This window comes from Montipora foliosa, chromosome 11, assembly GCF_036669935.1.
Source record: "Montipora foliosa isolate CH-2021 chromosome 11, ASM3666993v2, whole genome shotgun sequence".
In the NCBI taxonomy this organism is placed as follows: Eukaryota; Metazoa; Cnidaria; class Anthozoa; order Scleractinia; family Acroporidae; genus Montipora; species Montipora foliosa.
In genome coordinates, this window is record NC_090879.1 from 33,217,509 (window position 1) to 33,243,322 (window position 25,814).

The 25,814-nt window shown below is 39.5% G+C and overlaps 1 protein-coding gene across 1 annotated transcript; it reads left to right on the forward strand.

Moving 5' to 3' along the window:
• The first annotated feature begins 3,668 nt into the window (after positions 1-3,668).
• On the forward strand, positions 3,669-15,045 carry LOC137974735 (protein CASP-like). Its single transcript, XM_068821687.1, has 12 exons — positions 3,669-3,722; positions 4,767-4,815; positions 5,666-5,716; positions 6,608-6,744; positions 8,102-8,174; positions 9,138-9,235; positions 9,660-9,776; positions 10,542-10,634; positions 12,519-12,575; positions 13,201-13,281; positions 14,225-14,289; positions 14,859-15,045. Exons 2-12 carry the CDS (start codon positions 4,791-4,793, stop codon positions 14,893-14,895), a joined length of 834 nt encoding a protein of 277 aa, XP_068677788.1. The 5' UTR covers positions 3,669-3,722; positions 4,767-4,790; the 3' UTR covers positions 14,896-15,045.
• The last annotated feature ends 10,769 nt before the right edge of the window (positions 15,046-25,814 follow it).

Sequence of the window (25,814 nt, forward strand, 5' to 3'; positions counted from 1 at the left end):
GGCGCTTAGCTGCTCTTAGCCAATCACAGCATGTGTTATATCTGCCAGAAACACTAGCCATATAATAATAAGTATTTACCATCTATACTATCACCTGTGCTATTTTACTTTGGAAATTCATAGTCTTGATTACGTTTCAAGGGAAATTAGCTTATATTTATTACAGTTTTGTCGTTGTTAAATTTTTGTTCCTGTAAACCTATTTTTATTTACCATCAAACAGTTTTGAAAATTTCTAAAGTTCTTGTATCATTATCCGTTAGTGTATATGGGGCTCGCACAACCTTGGGGGACTGGCTGTTTGTGTTATCTACTAGAGAGGATGTGCCTTAATTGCAATATTCAAACTGTAACTAAGTTTAATATGTCAAATTATGAGTCATCGTCAGCTTTTCCAGTATTGCCCTTTCCAGCTTGTTTGCATCATTTTTCTGAACCAGTTGTTTAATTTTCACTGGACCAGTTAAACAACAGTTCAGACTTAGCCTGGATAAGCAGTGAGGATGCCTATTCCAGGGTCCCCTGCAATTCGCACAACAACAACTCTAACACTGGCAAATTCAACTTCAATTGGCTGCGCCAGATCTTTCGGGTCACCAACAATGACCTTGCCCTCTATTGTAGAAGTTGCCAATGTGTGATTAATCACCTCTTTACCCCCAACTTTGTTTAGTTGCCTCAATGGCTGTTGACCGGCTGGAGAATTAAAAGCCATTGCTACCAGCAACCAAGCGGGGATTGTTTGAAAATGACGAGTCAATAATGACTGCATATTTTCTTCCTCCATCATCACGCAGGTTTCAGAATTCACTATGTGTGCTTAAGGCATGCCCATATCCACTTACATCATCCTGGTCACTTCATCTATCCTGTAGATTCGAGCCAAATTCCCAGCCATCTTCAGATCTGAAAACAAGTCATTTAAGTGAACATCTCTCTTCAGACAAGTCCCCTCACATTTTCAAACATTTACAAAGCTCAGAACGTCTTGCTCTGCGACTTGTTTCGATATCCTTGATTCCGTCCCCACTAAATTTCAGCTTAAACTTAAGGATGCTATGCATATAAATTGGGAAAAGCCCAGTTAAAATCAAGAAGTCCATCACGTCAATTTGGCTTAGGCTTTATACTTTTTCTAACACTTTGCAATTCCCTCAAATATGTTATCTATTTTTGTCACTTCATACGTGTTTTGCCTGGTTGTTATATAGTCCTAACGGTTTTTTCCAAATATTCTGTAACTGACGATGATGTTCGTAACATCAAAACATGTCTTTCCAATTAAAAAAATGTCCTAATCTTCTTAAAAAATCTCAGAACCTCTTTATTATCATTTTTTTTTCAGTTCGAAGTCGCGTAACACTGGGAACAGCCATGACCAATGTCATGATTGTCATTTATCACTCCTTCAGAACAAAACAGAGAAGTATCGTTCTTCTTTAAAAAGCAACTATACCTAGTTTACCTTCGTGCCAGTTTGTGATAAACTCGATACTTCAATTTTTTGCTTCACTGAAGAGATACACATCTGCATGTAGCAATGCCTTATGTTCAAATTGTCCACTTCAGACAATGGCTCCTAGTTATGTCCGAATGGGAGTTTCCAACATTTTAGAATCCTTTGTTTTTCAGTTGGGCCCTTCATTTTCGTGTGGTGAATTTCCTAGTATCACACACAATCTTCCAAGGACCGGACACTGTTCTTTCAAAAGATGCAGAGATTACCCCAATTGCAGCTGAATTTGACCCTTAACTTAAGGGTGCGTTCGATTGACCCTATTCCGGAATAAGAATACTTGGAGTGATGATTTAAAACGGTTTGTCTAGCGTTTTGAAGCAACAATGATAATAAAGATATGTTTAAAATAGCATTTTAGCAGGTGCTTGACAATTTTAATGTGAATCTCCGTAAAAACAAAGGACTTCATCTTCTATTCCACGTATTCCTAGGCTTGTTCCGGACTCCCCGCCCGCCAACCTATGGAAGTAGTCAGGAGAATAAACTTTTAGATCATGGGAGTCAAAGGGTTAAACTGGCTTAGGTGTTTCCAAGGAACGTATATTTATGTTGCGTAACAAGGAGGCTTGTACAGTTTTACTGGTTCTCAAAACCAGCTGATTGTTTCTCATAACTCGTAAGGCACAGTCTCTCTCTTTAGTCTTGTTGACTTTTTGTTGGCTTTTAAACTTCAGAATTTTTTGTACAGATGTGTGTTTAAACAAACTTTTTTTTTATTTTCAGATCAGCAGATTAGAAGATTTACGTGCAAGTAAAACAACTGCACTTCGGGAATTGGTATAGACATGTTTTTCTTTTAGTTGTAGAAATAATAATTATAAAGAAGTAAGTAAGTGGGATTATTACTAAATTTGTTGTTTAATATGGCATGTTGGAGATGGTTCGGGTATCCTTGTAATGTTTGTTCAAATTGTTACAGTAGCTTTAAACTATCACAATAAATGTATCACATCCTTATTTACCCTTGGATTGTGGGGTAGCTTATTGCAGCTGTATCTCAGAGGAATGTCGGTGAAATCGCCCCACATCTGAGTAGATGGTCTTTACCCAGATAGCTTGTACCAGGCCCCAGATAGTCGGGAAAGCGGAAAAGCTGCTCTTCCCATTTAAATCACTCAAGCACATCATTGGATAAAAACTTGAATTAAGCATGGTAACAAACTATTTTACTTCAGGAATCATCAAAGATGATCATTCATCATGTAGGCCATTATGTTTAAATCAAATGCAGTTAATATTTTGTTTCAGATAAATGAACAAGTTTCTCTTTATAAAAATATATCTACCGATGTGGGGCGACTTCACTGTAATTGGATGGAGCGACTTCACGGGCTTCCTCTCAGAGCATTCACCCTCCCAACCGTGATATACCAAAGAGGACAGACCACAACACTAAGAACTTCATGCCTGCTCTTTGCGAATAGTGTGTGTTAGTTCTTAATCGGACCCACAGGGTTATGAACATTGAAGGGTTTGAGACAGGGCCAATGGTTTGTCGTCCTTATCTCAGTAGGGCGGATAGTCTACCATTTGCAGATGTGATTAAGGGGGCAGTACTTTCTCCTCTGTTATTTAAAGATCCTGCAGTGTAAGGTTGAACCCACGATCCACGGCAGTTGGATGTAAAATCAACTTTGTCGGGCGGTCAGCTGTCAAAACCTTAAGATTAGGGAGCTTTAGCCAGGATGAAAACGAGGGCTACGTGAACGTTATCTGAAAAATGTTATTTCCCGTTGTTGAAATAATTTTGCTATTATTCCAAGTCTTTCGGCATGGAAAGTGTTTAACAACATTCCAAAAATAAAATTTATTTGAACGGTGCGGATGTTTGGAGTAAACACTGAAAATTTATCGTCAGGTGCTTGCGTCCTTCACCTAACCTCAAATTTGATCATTTCAGGTCGTTGACAGGTCGAGAACGGCAAAGACGTGTATCAAAATGTGAAACGCACTTGCGAGGCGTGCAGAGCAGTTGTTTTTGCTCATTAAACCCATTGTTTTGTGGCGTTCTCCTAGCCGTCCTCGTCTTGCTTGCTTAAGCTTCTCATTGAAGTACGACTGCGAGAAATAATTTTGTATTCTGAGCCTGCGTACATGAAAAAACGTGCGAGGTGGTCACCAGTCAGTCTCCCCCCCATTTTGCAGCATCTTAAAGGCTGTTGAGTTCTCCACAAGTGGATCAGAAGGAGACAGAGAGAAAAAGGTACGTCTTAAGTCTTCCCTCCCAGGAGTTGGACAGGATTTTGCCTGTAGCAAGCTGCATGTCTTAATTGAAAGAAAAGACCTTCAGCTTACTAACGCAAACGGATAGGCAAGGTCATTATCTGGCAATTTGGATGCAGACATAACATTCTGCAACGCGCATGCAAGTTTTTTTCTTTTTCCTTCTTTTTCCTTCCTAACCCCGAGAAAGCTTCTTCGAGGGAAAAACAGTGATAACCAAAGCAAACCTTTTCAGAAGCCTGAGAGAATTGTCTTGACCAATTTCATGAAGAGAGGCTGAATGCAGGCGCGTAGCGTCCTATACGCATATACGCACGTGCGTACTTGAAGTGAACAGAACATTTTGAAATTTTTAGCAATTGTTTCTATTTTTTAACATTTTACTTGTACGCAACCAAGATTTCGTGATGAAAGCATTACTTTGATTAAATTCTAAAAACTAAAACAGAAGCTATACCATGTTCTAACTTAGTTTTGCATTGTACCTTTTTTGCACTAACAATGCAGTGTTGTTTGGCCAGCGTGCAACAAACAGGCGAAGTTGCAAAGGAGCGACATTCCAAGAACGTTCTTGACAAAGGAGCGACGTTCCTAGAACGTTCTTGACAATTCCAGTCACGCTAACCCAACCAAAACAATGTTTTGTTTGCGCCAAGTTTGCTCAAAATAAGGGCAAGACGCTTATTTGTTCTTTGCTTTTATTCACACAACTATTTCGACAAGAAATAAAGAACGCAGTATTTTTCGCTCAGTTTACTTAGGTTTCTAGATCATATGTACTTGTGCGTACTTGAAAAAATGACCACGCTACACGCCTGGAATGTTTATGTTATGTAAAGTTACCACAAGTAAAAAGCCCACTCTTGGAGAAACCACAATTTTTTTAAGCAAGCTTAAATAATTATATTCGGTCAATATTGATACAATAGTCTCATTTCCAAAGTAGATATACAAAGAATTAGTTTCATTTCATTGTTGTTTTTACGAAAGCATTTTGAATCTGGTTCGTTCTTAATTTGTTCAGGAATCAAGTCCTAAATCTTTGGAGATGCTTCTTCTGGACAAGAATAAACGTACGTCAGCATTGTGTCTATTATAAGTGTTACGATTAATCTTTCTATCGATCTTTCTATGATTTATTGTCAGTCAAGGGTCAAGAGAATGGAATCGAGAAGGCCTTCCCTTCCCTTCCCTTTTATAGTACAAATTCCCATTGCTCTTAATACCCTCCAGAATAGTTTTCTTTATTGTTCTTATTGTAATTTCAATATTTATTAAAACATTTACCGTTAACATTTTGTGTTCGCTCTTTTTCTGTTCAACTCGTCAAAGATTGAAGACTGCCAATCGAAAGTTGTGACCAAAAATCTATGTTAACACTTAACGACCAAAGTTTTAAGCCTTGATTTCAAAAAGACACTTGTTTATTTTAACTGGAATTTTCCAATTTAATGGTCCGTCATTACTAACTTTAAGTTCTTGAGAGAGCTGGTTCGAGGAGAAAATGACGTCAAAGGCTCACTAGTTTAAGAATATTGCAATGCATGTGTACGCCGCAGAATTAATATGCAGCGCGGGAGTTTTGGGCTTTCAGACTTTTAAACTCGCGTTTTGCATATGTAATACGCTGCATTCACACGCTGAAATTTTAAGCTAGTGAGCCTTTGACGTCACTTTTCCCTGGATCCAAGCCTCTGAGGTCCAATCGGTCAGTTTTGAACGTGAATAATTGCGGACGGCGAAATCCAAAACTTACACTCAAAGTAAACGGCCTTTGAATAAAAATCAAAGCTTAAAATTTTGCCAATCAGGTGTTATGCAAACACACGTACAAACTCTGAAGAAAAAAGGAAGTGATTTTTTTTATCACAGGGGCACTTTAGGTCTTTTTGACCAAAGAACTTCCCTTTTTCTTCTTGTCAGGGCTTCAATCAGAAAACACAAGCTTAAAAGTGGAGAACGTGGACTTAACAGGTACACTTCAAGCGTGCAGCTAAATTGAATAAATGGAATCTCCCTTTAAAGCGATGGATCAGCTAAACAAAAACACAACGTACAGATGGTTTCACGTGACGTCACAGCAGCCATGTTGGAACAATAGAGCAAAAAGTCTTTTGGGCATTTGACTCCATTATAATGCAAAACATGAGCCATAATTTGCTATTGTTTTGTGCACCAACATGGCCGTCTCATCACGTGATTGAAAACCATCTATTTTCCCACAAGATGTCTTTTCTATTTCGAGTGGATCTTGATGTGAGTGTAAAGTTCAATTCTTTCATTACTGAAATTGCAACTCATAGCAGTTAGTCTGTGCGTTCTTTTCCTTTTCCGGGATGGCTTTCGTTCTCTGTTATTTGAAAGCTTTTATAGTCATTGTGATCTAGTGCCTCCACTGTTCGCGATTTAGTTCGAATTCCGACCAGTTTTGAAAGGTTATTGTTACAGTATATAAGATTGGCCTTGACGTAGTAACAAAATTAGCATCAGAAAAAGCCTTGTGTATGAATGCCATGGTTGGGGTAATGTCCAAGTGAAAGGGGTCATCGCAGTTATATAAGCAACTTAAGTAGGTGCCAGCGAGCCTGGGAAAATCCAGTCTTGGAGTGACTCAAACGCATGACCGTGCTATTGCGTTGCACTTGCACTTGCACTTGCACTTGCACTTGCACTTGGTAATTTGTAATTAGAGGCCGGAAATAAATCCATATTCAATGACGGGAATCCAACCCATGACCATGCGATTACACTGACTGCACTTGCTCTACCAACTGAGCTATCCAGCCAATTGGGAGCTGGTCACTTGTACGTTCGTATTCCATCTTGTGTAATGTGCAAATATTTATATCCTTAATTGCTGCATAGGTCGCTACACAGAGCTGCATTCCAAGTACAACGAGGCAGTAAACACCGTGAAAGAACAAAAGGAGCTTATTGGTGAACTAGAAACAGATCTTCTGAGTGTTAACGCTTTACCCTCGACATTCCGTGGACAGGGAGAGGTCAGTTTGCTCGCAACTGAAGTTAATCCTTTGTTGTTGTTGTTGTCGTTGACACTTCTCCTGTTGCATTACAAGAATGTTCTTTCAAACGGTGCTTTGCAGTCAAAAATGCACAAAATGTTCTCTCCTTGTTTTAGATGTCTGTATATTTAATGGAAATGAGCGTAGGGCTAATACGTACCTTGGCGTATGTTTCGAAGTTTAATTGTCATCATTCTTTTGGACTCGTTTTGAAAAGATTCACTCTGGAGATTGCTCTTGCTCTTAGTTATTACGCTAGGGAAAGCATTTTGGAAGTCCATTCGGTCCGTAAACTTTAAAAGGGCGAGTCGTTTCATAAGCGACCCGACAGAGAGGAGTGGCGAATGCGTCTTAGAATATTGACTGCGCAGAGAAGGGTGAAGCTTTGTACAGTCTTCTCCGCTGTGCCCAGACGCTGGTCACGAGAACCGTAGAGGGGGAGGACCCTACCATTTAAAGCTTTGGTTGTTTTTTTAGAACCGCAAATGACACGATGGCACAACAGTAACAGTAACACAGTTATGCAAACCCTCGACTGCATCTCGGGTTTTTAGATGAGGCTATGGAACACGGAAAAATTCCTCTTTACACCTTTTTCCAAAATGGTCGCTAGTTAGATATTCTTTTGTTTTTCAAATTAGACCTTGATGCCTCGTTCAAGGCAAAATATCCTTTTAAATTTTTAGCTTAAGAAGGAGGCAGCAATGGCTAATTTGAATAAAAACAAAAGAATATTTAAGTGGCGGCCATTTTGGAAAAAGGTGTATTACTTAAGTAATGATCCGTGTAAGGTGGATAGCAATTTCCTTTGTTATGCGGCAACGGGGCTTTCCCCACATAGGAATGTTATCATTTTTACACAGAGAATGCATAAACCTACAGGAAGGCAGTTAACGCAATAAAATTCATTCACAGCCCACTTTGAAAGGGTGTTTTTTTGTGTTAAAAGATTTTGACCAATCACAAGAGTTGAAAACAAAAGCCAAGAAACGTTTACAATTTTACATGTTCCCCTCATACGATTTCTGTGGAATACATTTAAACTGAGACCAGATGAAAGATGGAAGATGGTTGGAAAGTAAGGATGAATATAATACTGCTTTATGAAGTTTTGTTAACCGTTTGCTGTTTAAGCCAATCAGAAGTAAGTACAGACAATAGAAAAGGTATCACCTTTTTGCATACCAATTGAATTCCAACATGTTCGTTGCCGTTGTTGCTATCGTTCTTATCTGGACCGTTTCTTAAATGTAATGATACAGACAGTGGTTTGTATTCTCCCTATTAAGCGCTTTTGCTTCGGAATTTAGGGTATTGATGGTTGTATTTACCACAGGGAGAAGCTGGTCCTCCATCAGAGAAGGAGCTTGTATCAAACGCCGTCCAGCAAGCAGTTGCACCGGGGACAGGTAAATGACAATAATAACCCACACGTGCCTAGTGTGGAGTATTTCTGGCCACCACTCGATGTCGTCGACTTTATCGTTGAATACCTTTATTTCTGGGTTACATTTAAGGTGCTGTTCAGTTATCGGGTGTGTGTGCTATAAGTTATAGAGGCTCTGTCTGGGTAAATTCCGACTGGCGACATGGCCTAAAAAGTAGCGACAGCACTTAAAGTAGTGTCGTGACAAACGACGTCCTTTCTTTAAATTTCCGATAGCATCGGTTACAGCAACGTGAAACGTTGACAAACCACCGACACGATACCTTTTAAAATTAAGACAAGCGACACGGGACCTCCCCCCCCCCCCCTTCCTCGTGGCGGGGCCCCTGACAGGGCCTCGTTACACTTTATACTTCTTGAACCTTATTTTAGGTGCGTGTTTGGTTGTTTTGGTCTTGCCACGATTAGCCTCGCAGCTATTTTGTAGCACAGGCGGTGTCAATGTCAATATAGTTTCCAATACCGATAATAATCAAAGAGCTAAGTAATAATAAAACTGATCCCTAAAATAAAACAGCGCTCAGCTTGTCTGTTTCTAAGGTCAACCATTGGCCATTTTTATACTAGAGACGCGCAATTCGTCTGGGACGAAGTTGTGCAAACATTTTTTTCTACGTCTATTAAATTCGTCTAGTATAAAGACGGGCACAAGACGCATAATGCGTGTGGACGAACTATCCAGTTTAGGGCGTCTTCGAAGACGTACTAGAGTGTTTGCCCAAGTTCGTCCTAGACGGATTATGCTTGTGCTTGCGTCGCTAGTAAAATAAAATCTCCACAGAAGAAATTAGGTTCCTTTGGGAACCACATGCTGCGAAGCGACAAACCCCCAACGCCGCAACCCACGGCGCCACAACAGGCTTCCTGTACCCCATATTAAAAGTAGAATGTTGAGATGATGCTAATCTTGTTGTACATGTAACAGGTAGCTTTTCAGGGGACAACGTTGCCTCTGAATCTCTTCTTCCCATTGTGGCAAGTCAAAGAGAAAGATTTAAAGTCAGAAACATGGAGTTGGAAGCGGTGGGTTTTCTGTTTGGATACACGGTTCTTTTGATTTACTTGAGACGCACTGAAATGGGAACCATCGAGAAACGAAGCTTCGATATCCTGTGCATTTTGAAAGCAAAATGCGCTTGCTTTGGGACACAGAAATGGGTTGAGGAAGTGCGTGCGCGTAAAGTGGAGGAACAGATCACAAATTCTATTCGATTGTTTTTGCTATTGTTTTTGTTGCTGTTTTTTTTTTTTTGGAGAGGGGAGTTGAAGTGAGTTTGGGTGGGGAAAAACGTTGAAGGGCCTCGAGCGCTTGAAAGTGACTTCGGTTACCAGCGGGAAGTGCAAGAGAATGACTTCCGCAAGCGACACTTAGGTTGTTGGTGGCTTGCCAGACATTGGACATGAAAAAGCTGGCAATACTTGATAATAGTCGTCTTTCTTTTTTCAGCAATTGCGGCATAATCAGCAACAGATAAGTGTGTTACAAAACGAAGTGGATACTTTACGCTCGGACAACGTGAAATTGTACGAAAAAATCAAGTTTCTCCAGAGTTATCCCACGAAGGTACCTTTTTGACTTTAAACTAAAATGTGCCATTATATATAATAGCTTGAAATCTGTATGATTGAGTTGTTCGCAACATGGTTTCCAACCAAAATCCATGATATTTAGCTCGGCTTTGCGGTCACCTTGCTCTTAATATCTTGGCCGTCGATTTCGACAGTTAAGTGCATTAACTCTGGCGTGATGGTTTCTAGTACCGAGGAAGATGCAAGAACAAGAACACCTATAACTTTCTCTTAACATGCTTTCAACTGCCATTTTTTTGGTTGGCTACTGCTCTATCTAGCAATTTCCTTTTGTCTTGAGTCCTGTTACCCCCTCTCCCAAAATGTCAGAGTTTTTGAGTTTTTGAGACGTGGCAATGGATGATCACAACGTTCACACCCGTAATTATGTCAGATGTTAAGCCTGAATAATAGAATTAATGTTTTTGGATAGCTATTACACACTTATCGTCCAACCCTCATGCCATGTGGTCTTTAAGTATAATTACATAGGTGTTTATTGAAAATTGTTTGCGCTGATTCGTTGCCACTTGAGGTGATAATTACGCGATAATCACCTAAGCGGTCTTTTCAAAATGGCCGCAAGCCGTTTTGTCGAGGAGACAGACGAAGAAATAAATCGTTTTAAATCGTATTAAATGTTAATCATCAAGCGATTGATGTCTTCAATAATCCTGTATTGTTCTTTTGGCGTTAATTTATGCAAGTAGTGTGATAAACTTGTTCTGGGCCGACGCTAATTCGGTGTGCTTTCTGTCAGGGTCATGGTGGGCGAGATGACGAAGCTGCAGTCAGTAGATATTCATCGCAGTACGAACAGAGACTGGATCCTTTTTCGGCTTTCAACCAGCGGGTAATTAAAAATGCTGGCCTCGGTTGTTCAAAAGGTGGATAATGCTATCCACCGGATAAATCACTATTCTTTGATTGCTCCTGACGTCACGGCAGCCATGTTTGTGGAAAGAACAATAGCGAAAAAGTCGTTTGGGAATTTGACTCTATTATTATGCAAAACTTGACCAACATTTTTGGATTGTTTTGGCACCAACATGGCTGTCTTATCACGTGAGTGCAATGAAAGAACCCAGAGGATAAACGTTAGCAAAACCGATTGAGTTATCCAGTGTATTAGCCAATTCTCGGTTTTCACATGACGTCACGGCCGCCATGTTGGAGCCCCTAAACAAAGAAACGGCGGCCATGTTGGAGCCCCTTCCAAATCTTCCGGGAATTTAAATCTATTGTTATGCAAACGTTTTCTTTTGTTTTCGTTGAAAAACATGGCTGTTGATCACGTGAGTGAAAATCAACAATAGCAAAAATACCATAATACTCTTTGTTTATCCCTCCAAAATTTTGCATAACCATTGTTTTTAATGCTTATGGAAACGTTTGGTGGGAAAAACAAAGAATATTATGGTATTTTTGATATTGGCTAACAGTGATTTAGCCAGTGAATAGCGCTATCCACCCTTCGAACAACTGGGCGTGATTGTTGGTACTTTGCATTGGTCACACCGTTCCTCTGTCACGCCGAGTATGTTTCACTTTTTGCCCACATGGATCGTGAAATCGATGTGATTCTGTTGTGTCACGCCACTATTTTTTATTTTTTCCGTGTTGCACCTGGTTTTGTTGTATTTTTTCTGTGTATCTTCATGTCGCATTCCAATCATTTATTGTCTTTACGAAACAATTATTCTTCTTTACTATACAAATATGAGACACCATACATCTTATCCCAAAATGGCCATTACGCTGTTACTAATACTAGTATACTAGTAAACTAGTAAGAGGAAGTTTTAATGAGACCATTTTGGAATAAGGTCGTTCAACCATACGCTAAGATCATAGTAAAGATATGAGAAATCGTGAAGAGGTTGGAAGTACATCAGTGATACTGTTTCCTTGAAACTCCCAAGTGTGCCATTTTGTTTTACCTTTACTGCATTTTGAGTTACTTCTGGTCTATTTAAAGACAAAGAATGATGCTCTATAAACGGCGCGATAGTAAAAAGCCCTTCAGTGAAATCTGTCCATAATATTATATTTTATGTTGGTTGTCTTTCTTGCTTTTAACATTAAATAACTTTAAATAGATTTTTTTGTCCTTGGAAAATCCTGTCAGTATTTCCGTCTCTGTTTTACAGTGACTGTTGACCGTTTTTGTGTTTATGAATGAGCACCTAGCGATCACATGGTACAAAAACGCCACACTGGAGAGCAAATTGGTCTGTTGGCCATCTAAAACAAAGCAACTTAATTTAAATTTTATTTGTTTTAGATGTACCAGTGCGCAATTTGCTCTGCAGTGTGGCGGTTTCTTTACCAGTGCAAGAGGCCTGTTTTTCTATCAGGGCGTTTTGGATACGAGACTAGGCACTCGAACGCAGGTGGCCGACGGTAGCCGGAACTGTGACATTTTCTCCTTTAACGTGCTCTTTAGGAGCTACATCAAAACGTGCCATCTCAGTATTGTTTACCCAGTGACCGGGCCTTCCGAGTGAAGCGAGGCTTGAGTTAATTTTGTTCGTTGATTTTCTTACCTAAGCACAAAGCAGTAATCGGTAGAAATAGGTTATTAACAGTCATTGAGGTTTGAGTCATAACAGGGCAACTTCTACCTTGCTGTTATTCTTTTGCAAGGCCAAGTAACTGTGAAAATGTATCAATGAACCGACGCCCGAAAGAATGAGATGTATTTAGTTCGAGTTAATTTGGTCCTGTTAATTTACAGGAGAAACAGCAAAGATATTTGGGTCTCAGTCCACATGAAAAAGTCACTCTTAACCTGGTAAGTACATGAACAAGGCTGTTTCGCTATTGTTTTAGAATGAGATAACAAAGAGTACGGATTTTAGTAAAAATGATAGAGTGATCCTAGCATTTTCCTAGGAAATTTAGCCGTTGTCATAAAGGGAGCGTGAAAAAAGTCACTCGGCTCAAGGTGGTCTCTTCGCGACCGGTGCAATTTTCCACAAAAACTGAGCTATGAAGCCCCGTCTGTTGAACGCAGCTGAATCGATTAAGCTTGTGTTTTTTCTTGAAAGATTATGAAAGAGCTTGGTACTATTGTTAGCAATTTTGGATGGGAATTAAGAAAAAAAAAAAAAAAAAAAAGAATATTCAATATCCGAAATAACCAACGACGAAAACATGTATTTTATATGCCGAATGCTGTGGTTAAAGAACGGGATTATTTTAAATTTTTGCATGTAATTGTAATTATTTCTGCATTTTGAAAGAATGAGAATAACGTGAGTACGGAAGTTGCCCATGGAAAAGCGCTCAAACGAATTTCTTCGTAAGGAATTTTGACATTCCTCTCATCACATTTTAGACACGTGATGTCGGAGCGTAATTTGTTAACCAACTTTTTTGTTCTGTGGTATAATCTCAATGTTTTCATTTTCTATTAGGGAAAGTTTATCATGTCCAACAAAATAGCAAGAACAATCACATTTTTCTACACTCTTCTCGTACACCTATTGGTATTTTTGGTAAGTAGTGCTGTACAAGCCCCAGCGGGGCTTCTTCTCATTGAACTCGGCGACACCTTGACAAAGGGTTTTGCGCCAGAACACATTATTGTCGAAAGGAAACAGATGTTCCCTGTGAGCTGTAAATTGATTGCTTGACGCACCCCAGATGTGGATAATTGGGACAGGAATCATTTGATTTAATTTGATTTACGTTTATTTGTTGATTTCACGGTTTACAGTGTCCCAAATTAGCGCTCCAGCGCTAGAAGACTAGGATCTTAATTAAAGTGCCCCTTGATGAAAAAAAAAAAACCCTTTCCTTTTTTCCTCCAGATTTTGAAAGTGTGTTTGCTTAACACCTGACTGGCAAAATTTTGAATATCCAAAGGCCGTTTACTTTGAGCGTAAGTTTTGGATTTCACGGTCTGCCATTACTCATGTTCAAAACTGACCGATGGCACCTCAGAGGGTTGGATCCAGCAAAAAGGGACGTCAAAGGCTCACTAGCTTAAAATTTCAGCGTGTGAATGGAGCTTGTTATATACATGTATACAAAACGCGAGTTTAAAAGTCGGAAAGCCCAAACTCCCGTGCTGCACATTAATTCTGCGGCGTACACACGTATTGCATTCTTAAGCTAGTGAGACTTTGACGTCATTTTCTCGATCCAGTTCGCTCAAGATCTTAAAATTAGTAATGGCGGATCATTAAATTGGAAAATTCCAGTTAAAATAAACAGGTATTTTTTTGAAATCAAGGCTTAAAGCTTTAGTCGCTTAGTGTTTAGTTAACATAGATTTGAAATCCAGAGAAACTAAGAATTGATTTTTTGGTCACAGGGGCACTTTAAATAAAGTTCCTTTCCTTTCAGCAATGCCGTTTCCCTTCTGTACTTGTCTTTGTTGATTACAAACACCTGTTTGTAACCAGGACACTCATCGTTATTTGGTTCCTAAAACAGGTTCTTTATAAGTTGGCATACACAGAATCTTGCAAGCGTGATGTGGCGACAGAGTGTGCGAGAAGGTAAGTCTGTCAACCAGTCACTCTTTCAGTCCAGGCTCATCTTTCATCCCAGGATGTCATCTAGCATGCTCGTGTTCTCACATTTGGCCTGATACGAGCATGAAAATGGGACTCGTGCAAGGAATGCCGTTTACATTCGAAAAGACCCCCTCATTGTACTCATATTTAATCCAGTCCAAGCATGAGATTATAGCCAAATAGGTTAGTTTGCAGAGAAACTGTGGTGTTGCGTCGGTAGATGAGTGAGGCACAGAAATTTGGTTGCATCAGTAGGCCATTTCCGAGTTCATGTCTGCCTCCTCTTCAAAGCGAATGTAAGTGCGAAGTTTTTGTGATGGTAATTAGTTCTACTTTACATATGAATGAAAACTAAACCTAACCTCCCCCCCCCCCCTTAACAAAAAAAAAAAAAAAAAAGGAAGACGAGGTAGGCAGAGGAAACCCAAGTTGGCTATCAGTGTATACTTAGCTGGTCGGCCTCTTTGTAAATGGGCAACCGTCTTGAAACTTTAACACCACCGTGAATAACTATATAGTATAGAACTTTTATCTTTTTTTTTTCTTCCCAGGTTCGCTGAACACATGCACGAAGTTCACGGACAATGATTAACGAGGGATTCTTATAGTATAACTGTTGTCGGTCGAAACCTGTCTCAGGTAGAACCGTTTTTACCCAGGTTAAATTGGTGACCTCATTTTACCTTGGTTGAATATGCACTCTACCTCAGTTTAAAGCAGCTACCACCCCCCCCCCCCTTCCAAAAAAAAAAAAAAAGGACTGAAAGCGCCTACACCTTCCCTGCAGCTCTGTCTTACGCATCTCAGCACATCTTAATGTTTCTTATTATATCTCTCAGATAGTACGCGCGCTGTAATTGGCTAAATTAGCGGGCCGTATTCTACAGTACGGCCCGCTGTACAGCCCGCTAAATTTAAAATTTCGACAAAACATGATCTAGCGAGTTTTTCATGTCATTTCTGTTGCATAAACTTGTACTGTTAAACTGTTTGAATCTTGCAAGCAACTATTTCAACGGGAAAAAACTCGGTCCGTAACTTACAGTACGGACCTCGAACTCGGTTTGTAAGAGGTATGTATCATCTTATCGGTTTCTGTATCGATTCAGTCCCAACATTACAACATAGTAAGGGCACAAAGAACTGCACTATGCACCGGTACTCGAAATCGGACTCTCCTAGTCCTGTATCTTCATCACTTGACTTCACTGCAACGACGAACATGCTCAATCCAACTCAGTTCTTTTGATTATTAACTTTTCTGTAATAAGTCAATTAATATCTCGACATGTATAGTAACCAAAACTAATCCTAACCTGACCCAAATTTTTCTTTAAGCTTAGTTTAGGAGCCAATAAAAGTTTGTTCAATTCATCTGAGTGCGTATTCAAGCTAGGTAAAATGAAGATCATCAATTTAATATAAGTAAAAACGGATTCACCCTGAGAACGGATTTTACCGGCAGAAAAACATCATAAACACTGCCCACCAAGACCTTTTTTTCTCGTTAGAGCGGTTTTCAATTGAGTGTTCAAAGTAATTAGCGAATTACTTTGGTTTTGCATTTACTTCACTCAGTGATTGGTTCAAAGTTCTCGCGTCATTTTTTCCACCAATCAGAAGTGAAACCAAAACTAATCGTGGCTCGCGCGTGCACATTTTCCCGCGCTTTGTGTCGGCTACGTGTAATTACTTCGAGGTTTGATTGGTCTACTGGATTGTCTACGTCATTTTTGATTTGCCAAAGTAATTACTTTGGTTTTGGTTTTACGACACTCAATTGAAACTTGCTCTACTGCCCGATCAGAAATTCAATTAATATTCGGGTGGCCTCTCTAGATTCTAGATTCCATAATTTTGCAACATAAGGGAGTTGTTTGATGGTCGTTCCGAAGAATGGTGATATATTTCCTCCAATGGAAGCGTCGGGGAAAAGAAGAAGCGGAACGAGAGTTCGAGTTCTTCCGTTGGGACTGCGAGGAAATAAATGGTAATGACTATGCGACTCTGTAGTGACTTACGTGAGGTTGACTGCATTGTCGGCGACAGACTCAGTAAACGGGGTTTTGACGTCAATGTGGATGAGTTGAAATTGTTCAATTTAACAAATCGAATGTGATTCAGCGTTGTCTGCACTCTTATCGACAAAATATTGTGCGCCTCGTGAGTCCACAAAAAATTTTTAACACAAAGAAAGAGCAAGTGTTGTGTTAACCTTTCTTGCAATCCGATTGGTTTATTTCCCAAAATAGTGCGAGCAGCGTCCAGACTCTTATCGACAACGAACCTAGCCAATCAGATTGCGAGCTAACAAGTAATTGAATTGTGGTTAAAAAAGTTTGCTATGTAAATAAATAATAGAAGACACGGGATTATTTTGTAATGACTGGGTAAATAATAAGAGGATTTGAAACGAAATACATGCATCCACCTGAATTGAACAGTCTTCTTTCGTGTGACTATTTCTGTTTGGGTATATTACGTCATCCGATTATAAGCGTCTAGATTGTGCCGTATGAATAACTTGGTTGCATATGGTAATCTTTATTTAAGGAGGGTAGTACATAATAGCGCAGAAGCAATTATTAAAATGTGGCCCTCTTGAGAAAAAATCTAAAAAAAGTACCAAGACAATCAAAAATTCTAAGAGACTAAAAATATAAATATGAAAAAGCTAGTATAGATACGTAATACAGGGTTCCCACAGCTCCTGGGATTCCTGGAAAACTCCTGGATGTTTGTAAATATTTTCCAGCGCCCTGGAAAAGTACTCGTTGAAAATTCAATTTTGGTATAAACTCCTGGAAAACTCCTCATATTTTATCGTATAATAGTAGTTGTAGTTTTTTTTTGAGAATATATTTTTTGAATCGTTTTTTTTTCCAAAAAGGAGCTAAAGCCCATTGCATGATAAATTAGATATTAAGAAAAAAAACGAACGAGGAAACTATTAAAAAGTTTCTCTGCATACACTTTGAGTTGTTAAGTAACTTGTTCTAAAGGAAAATTGATGTGAAATTGCCAAGTTTGGGGTCTTGGATTTCTTTTGTTTATAACCTGTAAAATTCCCGGATTTTCTTAACTTCCTGGTTCTACGAACCCCGACAATAACGTAAGAGCATCGATGGAAAAAATATAGGCAAATGAGCTAAAGATATTTGCTTCTCTTAAAGTAATCTTACAATTTTCTTTTCTTAAACGAACAGGCTGAATTCTGCCTTTAATTTTTAATCTAATGGAAAATTATTATATATCGATATCTTTATTCCGATGCGTACGTGCCCCAATAAAAACATCCATAAAAGCAGCTGTAATCATTAACCCTTAGAGAGCATAAAAGTGGAAAGTTTTCAAAGCTTGCTGGCAGTTTCTAAATGGGTTTAGTGATAGACCATAGTTAGTCCCCTCTACCGACTCTGTGATAGAGTATCGTGTTGGCATTTTTAAACCCCCTTTTACACACGCACAAAAATGGTACGGCACTCCAAAAAGGCAGCAAGGTACCAATATTTGGAGTGGCAAGCACAACTTCATAGACAACAACAGCAACAACATCTTTATTTCTTGAATTACTAAATTATTTACAGGTGGACGGGCCCGCAGGTAGCTATTGCTAATCCTGACGGACCTGTTCGGACGCATAGACGTGCTCGGAACCCCTATCATTTCTGGTACAGGTGCCTGATATACCGAAAAATACGACAAATTGACCGTACCGTGCCCGAACAGAGGGACGTGCCAGAATTTTTTGTTAGTGTAAAGCGGGCTTTCTTTGGTCAGAGAGATAGGGGCTGGTATCACTTTGTCGAAGTTTGCTTATCTTAAATATGAGTAGAACATTTGTAGGCGAGCCATGATACAGTGGAACCTCCATTCAAGGGACTCCCTCGGGACAAGGGCAGGTGTCCCCTTAACTGAGGTTGGGTTGGAGTCAAAGATTAGGTTGAACATTTTTCCGGGACCAAATTATGTGTCCCCTGAATGGAGGTGTCCCAAAGGAGAGGTTCCACTGTAGTAAAAAGTAGATAAGACACACATGCCGAATATGATTATTGAAACCAAGGATAAATTCGATTTTTTAAAGGCGGGAAATAACTGTAATAAGAGAGGATGAGGGTAGTAGATAGTTACTGCATGATCTTGAACGTTTAAGAGTTAAGAAAACGGTTTGGTAAAATACGATTTGCAAAATTACGGAAGTGGGGCTTTTCAAAAAAGTGCGATTTTATCAATACGTTACTTTTGTCACGGCTCAAAGAAAAAAGCACGTGATTGACTTAAAGCGTTTTCTTCACACCTAAAAGTTAAAAGAATATTGATCTTGCAAGGTTTCCGTGTATAATATCCGAGTTTGCTCTTTTTATACGAAGCAGCTGGCCTCTGATGCTAATGAAGGGACGTGAGGTAAAAGAAAATTAGCTTCAGCTTGATGGCCATCTCTCCACCTTTAAAAACACAGCCATAGCAATTTTCACATTTTACTTGTGAAATTATTAATTAACGCGGAATTGTGGTGCCAACACCAAAGAGTAATTTGCCATCCCTACCAAAAACAACGCAATTACGAGTAAAGTAGGAGACCAATTCGCCCTTGTCACACGGCGGCCATATTGTCCCGGGAGACCAAAAAAGCTTTGATTTACCACGCCAAGCCTCGCAGTGGAGACCATGGGGATGAGGCTTGGCGTGGTAAAACAAAGCTTTTTTGATCTCCCGGGACAATATGGCCGCCGTGTGACAAGGGCGCATAGACCGACCATTTTACAGTTGTAGCTAAGTTACCAGGCCTAAGAATGGAAGCGAGTCTGCCGGTGACCCTGCTTTGATAGAAACCTTTGTGCTTTTCTAATGGTAATGTAAACTAATTAGAAACATGACAGCTTAATTTACATGATAGAAGCAGTGAGGACTGTATCAACACAAGGTCACCGGCAGCCTCGCAGCCATTCATAGGCCGGGTCACTGAGCCAACAACTGGTAAAATGGCCTATTGAATGCGCAAATGAACAAAATGGAAACAAGTTTTTACAAGAGTGTCAGAACGAAAACTATAGCTGGGCTTTGCACGCTACAATAAACCCTACACGAGAATGATCTCTAATACTGCCTGATAATTTTGCCTTTTTTTCTTTCTTTCTCGATCCTTTCTTCTTTCTTGAGTTAGGTGTGCTCTAACTTGTTTTCTCCCATAGTCTTAAAGTGCCCATTACCTAATTTTTCTCACTTAGTCATCTGAATCTACACATATCTCATAGACGTTTGGCCAAAAAAAAATTTGCGATTTTCCCAAAACGCGATTTAAAAATGAAATTAGAAAACGTTCAAATTTGCCGCCATTTTGGCTCACCATTCACCTTAGTCTTCTATCAATTCTTCCCGGTCACAATACTGCTCTGACGTAGATTAAGGAATAGTGTCACGTGACTTCAAGTGAAAAAGGAATAGCGATATAAACTGTATAGTAAGGAATAATTCCCTTGAAAATGCCTAAAAGATGCGTAACCACTCGATGTAACAACACAGCTGATCCTAAAAAAAGAATAATCCTTCGACTCGCAAAACGCAATACCTCAAAAAAGAAGGAAAAATGGCTGCAGATTTTGTCTTGGTAAAAAGAAGCCCGGTAAAACCCGGGGGGGGGGGGGGAGGTACTTGATGTATCCCTGGTTGGGGAGGTGCGGCGCGGCCCCTCATACCCTGACCCTGTTTAAGACAAATATCGCTGATTTTCCTACCCATATTAAGACAGAATTCCGATTTTTGATACCCTGTTTAAGACATTTAACACAGTTTAAGACAAAAATTGATAAATCGGAACCCTGATTAAGACAAAAAATGATAAATTCGATACCCTGTTCAAGACAAAAATCCAGAAAAACATACCCTGGCTGGCCGCACGTCCCCCCCCCCTCCCCCGGGGGTAAAACTTCTTCACTGTGCTAGATTCACTTCAAAGAGTATGACTTTCAGTATTGTATGGACAGCAACGTAGGGTTCCGTGTAGTTCTGGGTTTCAGTGCTAGCGCTGGCTGACTCGTCGAGACTGGCAACTACTCGCCTCAAATTCATTTTTTTAATCGCCAGTTTATTCACTTCCAGATTCAGAGGCACTTTCCTTGATGATAAATATAGGCATGATTGATTTTTTTGTTCACTGAAAAATACCAAAAACGATCCCTGAGCGATACCTTGGCGTTGATTAGTAAGAAAAGATAAGACCCACGCCAACAAGCATTCCTTAATCTACGTCACAGCGAGCCCGTGAGGTCCTGACCAGCGGAAGGGGTGTACCAAAGTAGGATTGAAAAAATCGTAGAAAATTCGCCTCTCGCTGGAATTGAAAAAAATTTTTAACACAAAGAAAGAGCAAGTGTTGTGTTAACCTTTCTTGCAATCCGATTGGTTTATTTCCCAAAATAGTGCGAGCAGCGTCCAGACTCTTATCGACAACGAACCTAGCCAATCAGATTGCGAGCTAACAAGTAATTGAATTGTGGTTAAAAAAGTTTGCTATGTAAATAAATAATAGAAGACACGGGATTATTTTGTAATGACTGGGTAAATAATAAGAGGATTTGAAACGAAATACATGCATCCACCTGAATTGAACAGTCTTCTTTCGTGTGACTATTTCTGTTTGGGTATATTACGTCATCCGATTATAAGCGTCTAGATTGTGCCGTATGAATAACTTGGTTGCATATGGTAATCTTTATTTAAGGAGGGTAGTACATAATAGCGCAGAAGCAATTATTAAAATGTGGCCCTCTTGAGAAAAAATCTAAAAAAAGTACCAAGACAATCAAAAATTCTAAGAGACTAAAAATATAAACATGAAAAAGCTAGTATAGATACGTAATACAGGGTTCCCACAGCTCCTGGGATTCCTGGAAAACTCCTGGATGTTTGTAAATATTTTCCAGCGCCCTGGAAAAGTACTCGTTGAAAATTCAATTTTGGTATAAACTCCTGGAAAACTCCTCATATTTTATCGTATAATAGTAGTTGTAGTTTTTTTTTGAGAATATATTTTTTGAATCGTTTTTTTTTCCAAAAAGGAGCTAAAGCCCATTGCATGATAAATTAGATATTAAGAAAAAAAACGAACGAGGAAACTATTAAAAAGTTTCTCTGCATACACTTTGAGTTGTTAAGTAACTTGTTCTAAAGGAAAATTGATGTGAAATTGCCAAGTTTGGGGTCTTGGATTTCTTTTGTTTATAACCTGTAAAATTCCCGGATTTTCTTAACTTCCTGGTTCTACGAACCCCGACAATAACGTAAGAGCATCGATGGAAAAAATATAGGCAAATGAGCTAAAGATATTTGCTTCTCTTAAAGTAATCTTACAATTTTCTTTTCTTAAACGAACAGGCTGAATTCTGCCTTTAATTTTTAATCTAATGGAAAATTATTATATATCGATATCTTTATTCCGATGCGTACGTGCCCCAATAAAAACATCCATAAAAGCAGCTGTAATCATTAACCCTTAGAGAGCATAAAAGTGGAAAGTTTTCAAAGCTTGCTGGCAGTTTCTAAATGGGTTTAGTGATAGACCATAGTTAGTCCCCTCTACCGACTCTGTGATAGAGTATCGTGTTGGCATTTTTAAACCCCCTTTTACACACGCACAAAAATGGTACGGCACTCCAAAAAGGCAGCAAGGTACCAATATTTGGAGTGGCAAGCACAACTTCATAGACAACAACAGCAACAACATCTTTATTTCTTGAATTACTAAATTATTTACAGGTGGACGGGCCCGCAGGTAGCTATTGCTAATCCTGACGGACCTGTTCGGACGCATAGACGTGCTCGGAACCCCTATCATTTCTGGTACAGGTGCCTGATATACCGAAAAATACGACAAATTGACCGTACCGTGCCCGAACAGAGGGACGTGCCAGAATTTTTTGTTAGTGTAAAGCGGGCTTTCTTTGGTCAGAGAGATAGGGGCTGGTATCACTTTGTCGAAGTTTGCTTATCTTAAATATGAGTAGAACATTTGTAGGCGAGCCATGATACAGTGGAACCTCCATTCAAGGGACTCCCTCGGGACAAGGGCAGGTGTCCCCTTAACTGAGGTTGGGTTGGAGTCAAAGATTAGGTTGAACATTTTTCCGGGACCAAATTATGTGTCCCCTGAATGGAGGTGTCCCAAAGGAGAGGTTCCACTGTAGTAAAAAGTAGATAAGACACACATGCCGAATATGATTATTGAAACCAAGGATAAATTCGATTTTTTAAAGGCGGGAAATAACTGTAATAAGAGAGGATGAGGGTAGTAGATAGTTACTGCATGATCTTGAACGTTTAAGAGTTAAGAAAACGGTTTGGTAAAATACGATTTGCAAAATTACGGAAGTGGGGCTTTTCAAAAAAGTGCGATTTTATCAATACGTTACTTTTGTCACGGCTCAAAGAAAAAAGCACGTGATTGACTTAAAGCGTTTTCTTCACACCTAAAAGTTAAAAGAATATTGATCTTGCAAGGTTTCCGTGTATAATATCCGAGTTTGCTCTTTTTATACGAAGCAGCTGGCCTCTGATGCTAATGAAGGGACGTGAGGTAAAAGAAAATTAGCTTCAGCTTGATGGCCATCTCTCCACCTTTAAAAACACAGCCATAGCAATTTTCACATTTTACTTGTGAAATTATTAATTAACGCGGAATTGTGGTGCCAACACCAAAGAGTAATTTGCCATCCCTACCAAAAACAACGCAATTACGAGTAAAGTAGGAGACCAATTCGCCCTTGTCACACGGCGGCCATATTGTCCCGGGAGACCAAAAAAGCTTTGATTTACCACGCCAAGCCTCGCAGTGGAGACCATGGGGATGAGGCTTGGCGTGGTAAAACAAAGCTTTTTTGATCTCCCGGGACAATATGGCCGCCGTGTGACAAGGGCGCATAGACCGACCATTTTACAGTTGTAGCTAAGTTACCAGGCCTAAGAATGGAAGCGAGTCTGCCGGTGACCCTGCTTTGATAGAAACCTTTGTGCTTTTCTAATGGTAATGTAAACTAATTAGAAACATGACAGCTTAATTTACATGATAGAAGCAGTGAGGACTGTATCAACACAAGGTCACCGGCAGCCTCGCAGCCATTCATAGGCCGGGTCACTGAGCCAACAACTGGTAAAATGGCCTATTGAATGCGCAAATGAACAAAATGGAAACAAGTTTTTACAAGAGTGTCAGAACGAAAACTATAGCTGGGCTTTGCACGCTACAATAAACCCTACACGAGAATGATCTCTAATACTGCCTGATAATTTTGCCTTTTTTTCTTTCTTTCTCGATCCTTTCTTCTTTCTTGAGTTAGGTGTGCTCTAACTTGTTTTCTCCCATAGTCTTAAAGTGCCCATTACCTAATTTTTCTCACTTAGTCATCTGAATCTACACATATCTCATAGACGTTTGGCCAAAAAAAAATTTGCGATTTTCCCAAAACGCGATTTAAAAATGAAATTAGAAAACGTTCAAATTTGCCGCCATTTTGGCTCACCATTCACCTTAGTCTTCTATCAATTCTTCCCGGTCACAATACTGCTCTGACGTAGATTAAGGAATAGTGTCACGTGACTTCAAGTGAAAAAGGAATAGCGATATAAACTGTATAGTAAGGAATAATTCCCTTGAAAATGCCTAAAAGATGCGTAACCACTCGATGTAACAACACAGCTGATCCTAAAAAAAGAATAATCCTTCGACTCGCAAAACGCAATACCTCAAAAAAGAAGGAAAAATGGCTGCAGATTTTGTCTTGGTAAAAAGAAGCCCGGTAAAACCCGGGGGGGGGGGGGGGAGGTACTTGATGTATCCCTGGTTGGGGAGGTGCGGCGCGGCCCCTCATACCCTGACCCTGTTTAAGACAAATATCGCTGATTTTCCTACCCATATTAAGACAGAATTCCGATTTTTGATACCCTGTTTAAGACATTTAACACAGTTTAAGACAAAAATTGATAAATCGGAACCCTGATTAAGACAAAAAATGATAAATTCGATACCCTGTTCAAGACAAAAATCCAGAAAAACATACCCTGGCTGGCCGCACGTCCCCCCCCCCTCCCCCGGGGGTAAAACTTCTTCACTGTGCTAGATTCACTTCAAAGAGTATGACTTTCAGTATTGTATGGACAGCAACGTAGGGTTCCGTGTAGTTCTGGGTTTCAGTGCTAGCGCTGGCTGACTCGTCGAGACTGGCAACTACTCGCCTCAAATTCATTTTTTTAATCGCCAGTTTATTCACTTCCAGATTCAGAGGCACTTTCCTTGATGATAAATATAGGCATGATTGATTTTTTTGTTCACTGAAAAATACCAAAAACGATCCCTGAGCGATACCTTGGCGTTGATTAGTAAGAAAAGATAAGACCCACGCCAACAAGCATTCCTTAATCTACGTCACAGCGAGCCCGTGAGGTCCTGACCAGCGGAAGGGGTGTACCAAAGTAGGATTGAAAAAATCGTAGAAAATTCGCCTCTCGCTGGAATTGAAAAAAATTTTTAACACAAAGAAAGAGCAAGTGTTGTGTTAACCTTTCTTGCAATCCGATTGGTTTATTTCCCAAAATAGTGCGAGCAGCGTCCAGACTCTTATCGACAACGAACCTAGCCAATCAGATTGCGAGCTAACAAGTAATTGAATTGTGGTTAAAAAAGTTTGCTATGTAAATAAATAATAGAAGACACGGGATTATTTTGTAATGACTGGGTAAATAATAAGAGGATTTGAAACGAAATACATGCATCCACCTGAATTGAACAGTCTTCTTTCGTGTGACTATTTCTGTTTGGGTATATTACGTCATCCGATTATAAGCGTCTAGATTGTGCCGTATGAATAACTTGGTTGCATATGGTAATCTTTATTTAAGGAGGGTAGTACATAATAGCGCAGAAGCAATTATTAAAATGTGGCCCTCTTGAGAAAAAATCTAAAAAAAGTACCAAGACAATCAAAAATTCTAAGAGACTAAAAATATAAACATGAAAAAGCTAGTATAGATACGTAATACAGGGTTCCCACAGCTCCTGGGATTCCTGGAAAACTCCTGGATGTTTGTAAATATTTTCCAGCGCCCTGGAAAAGTACTCGTTGAAAATTCAATTTTGGTATAAACTCCTGGAAAACTCCTCATATTTTATCGTATAATAGTAGTTGTAGTTTTTTTTTGAGAATATATTTTTTGAATCGTTTTTTTTTCCAAAAAGGAGCTAAAGCCCATTGCATGATAAATTAGATATTAAGAAAAAAAACGAACGAGGAAACTATTAAAAAGTTTCTCTGCATACACTTTGAGTTGTTAAGTAACTTGTTCTAAAGGAAAATTGATGTGAAATTGCCAAGTTTGGGGTCTTGGATTTCTTTTGTTTATAACCTGTAAAATCCCCGGATTTTCTTAACTTCCTGGTTCTACGAACCCCGACAATAACGTAAGAGCATCGATGGAAAAAATATAGGCAAATGAGCTAAAGATATTTGCTTCTCTTA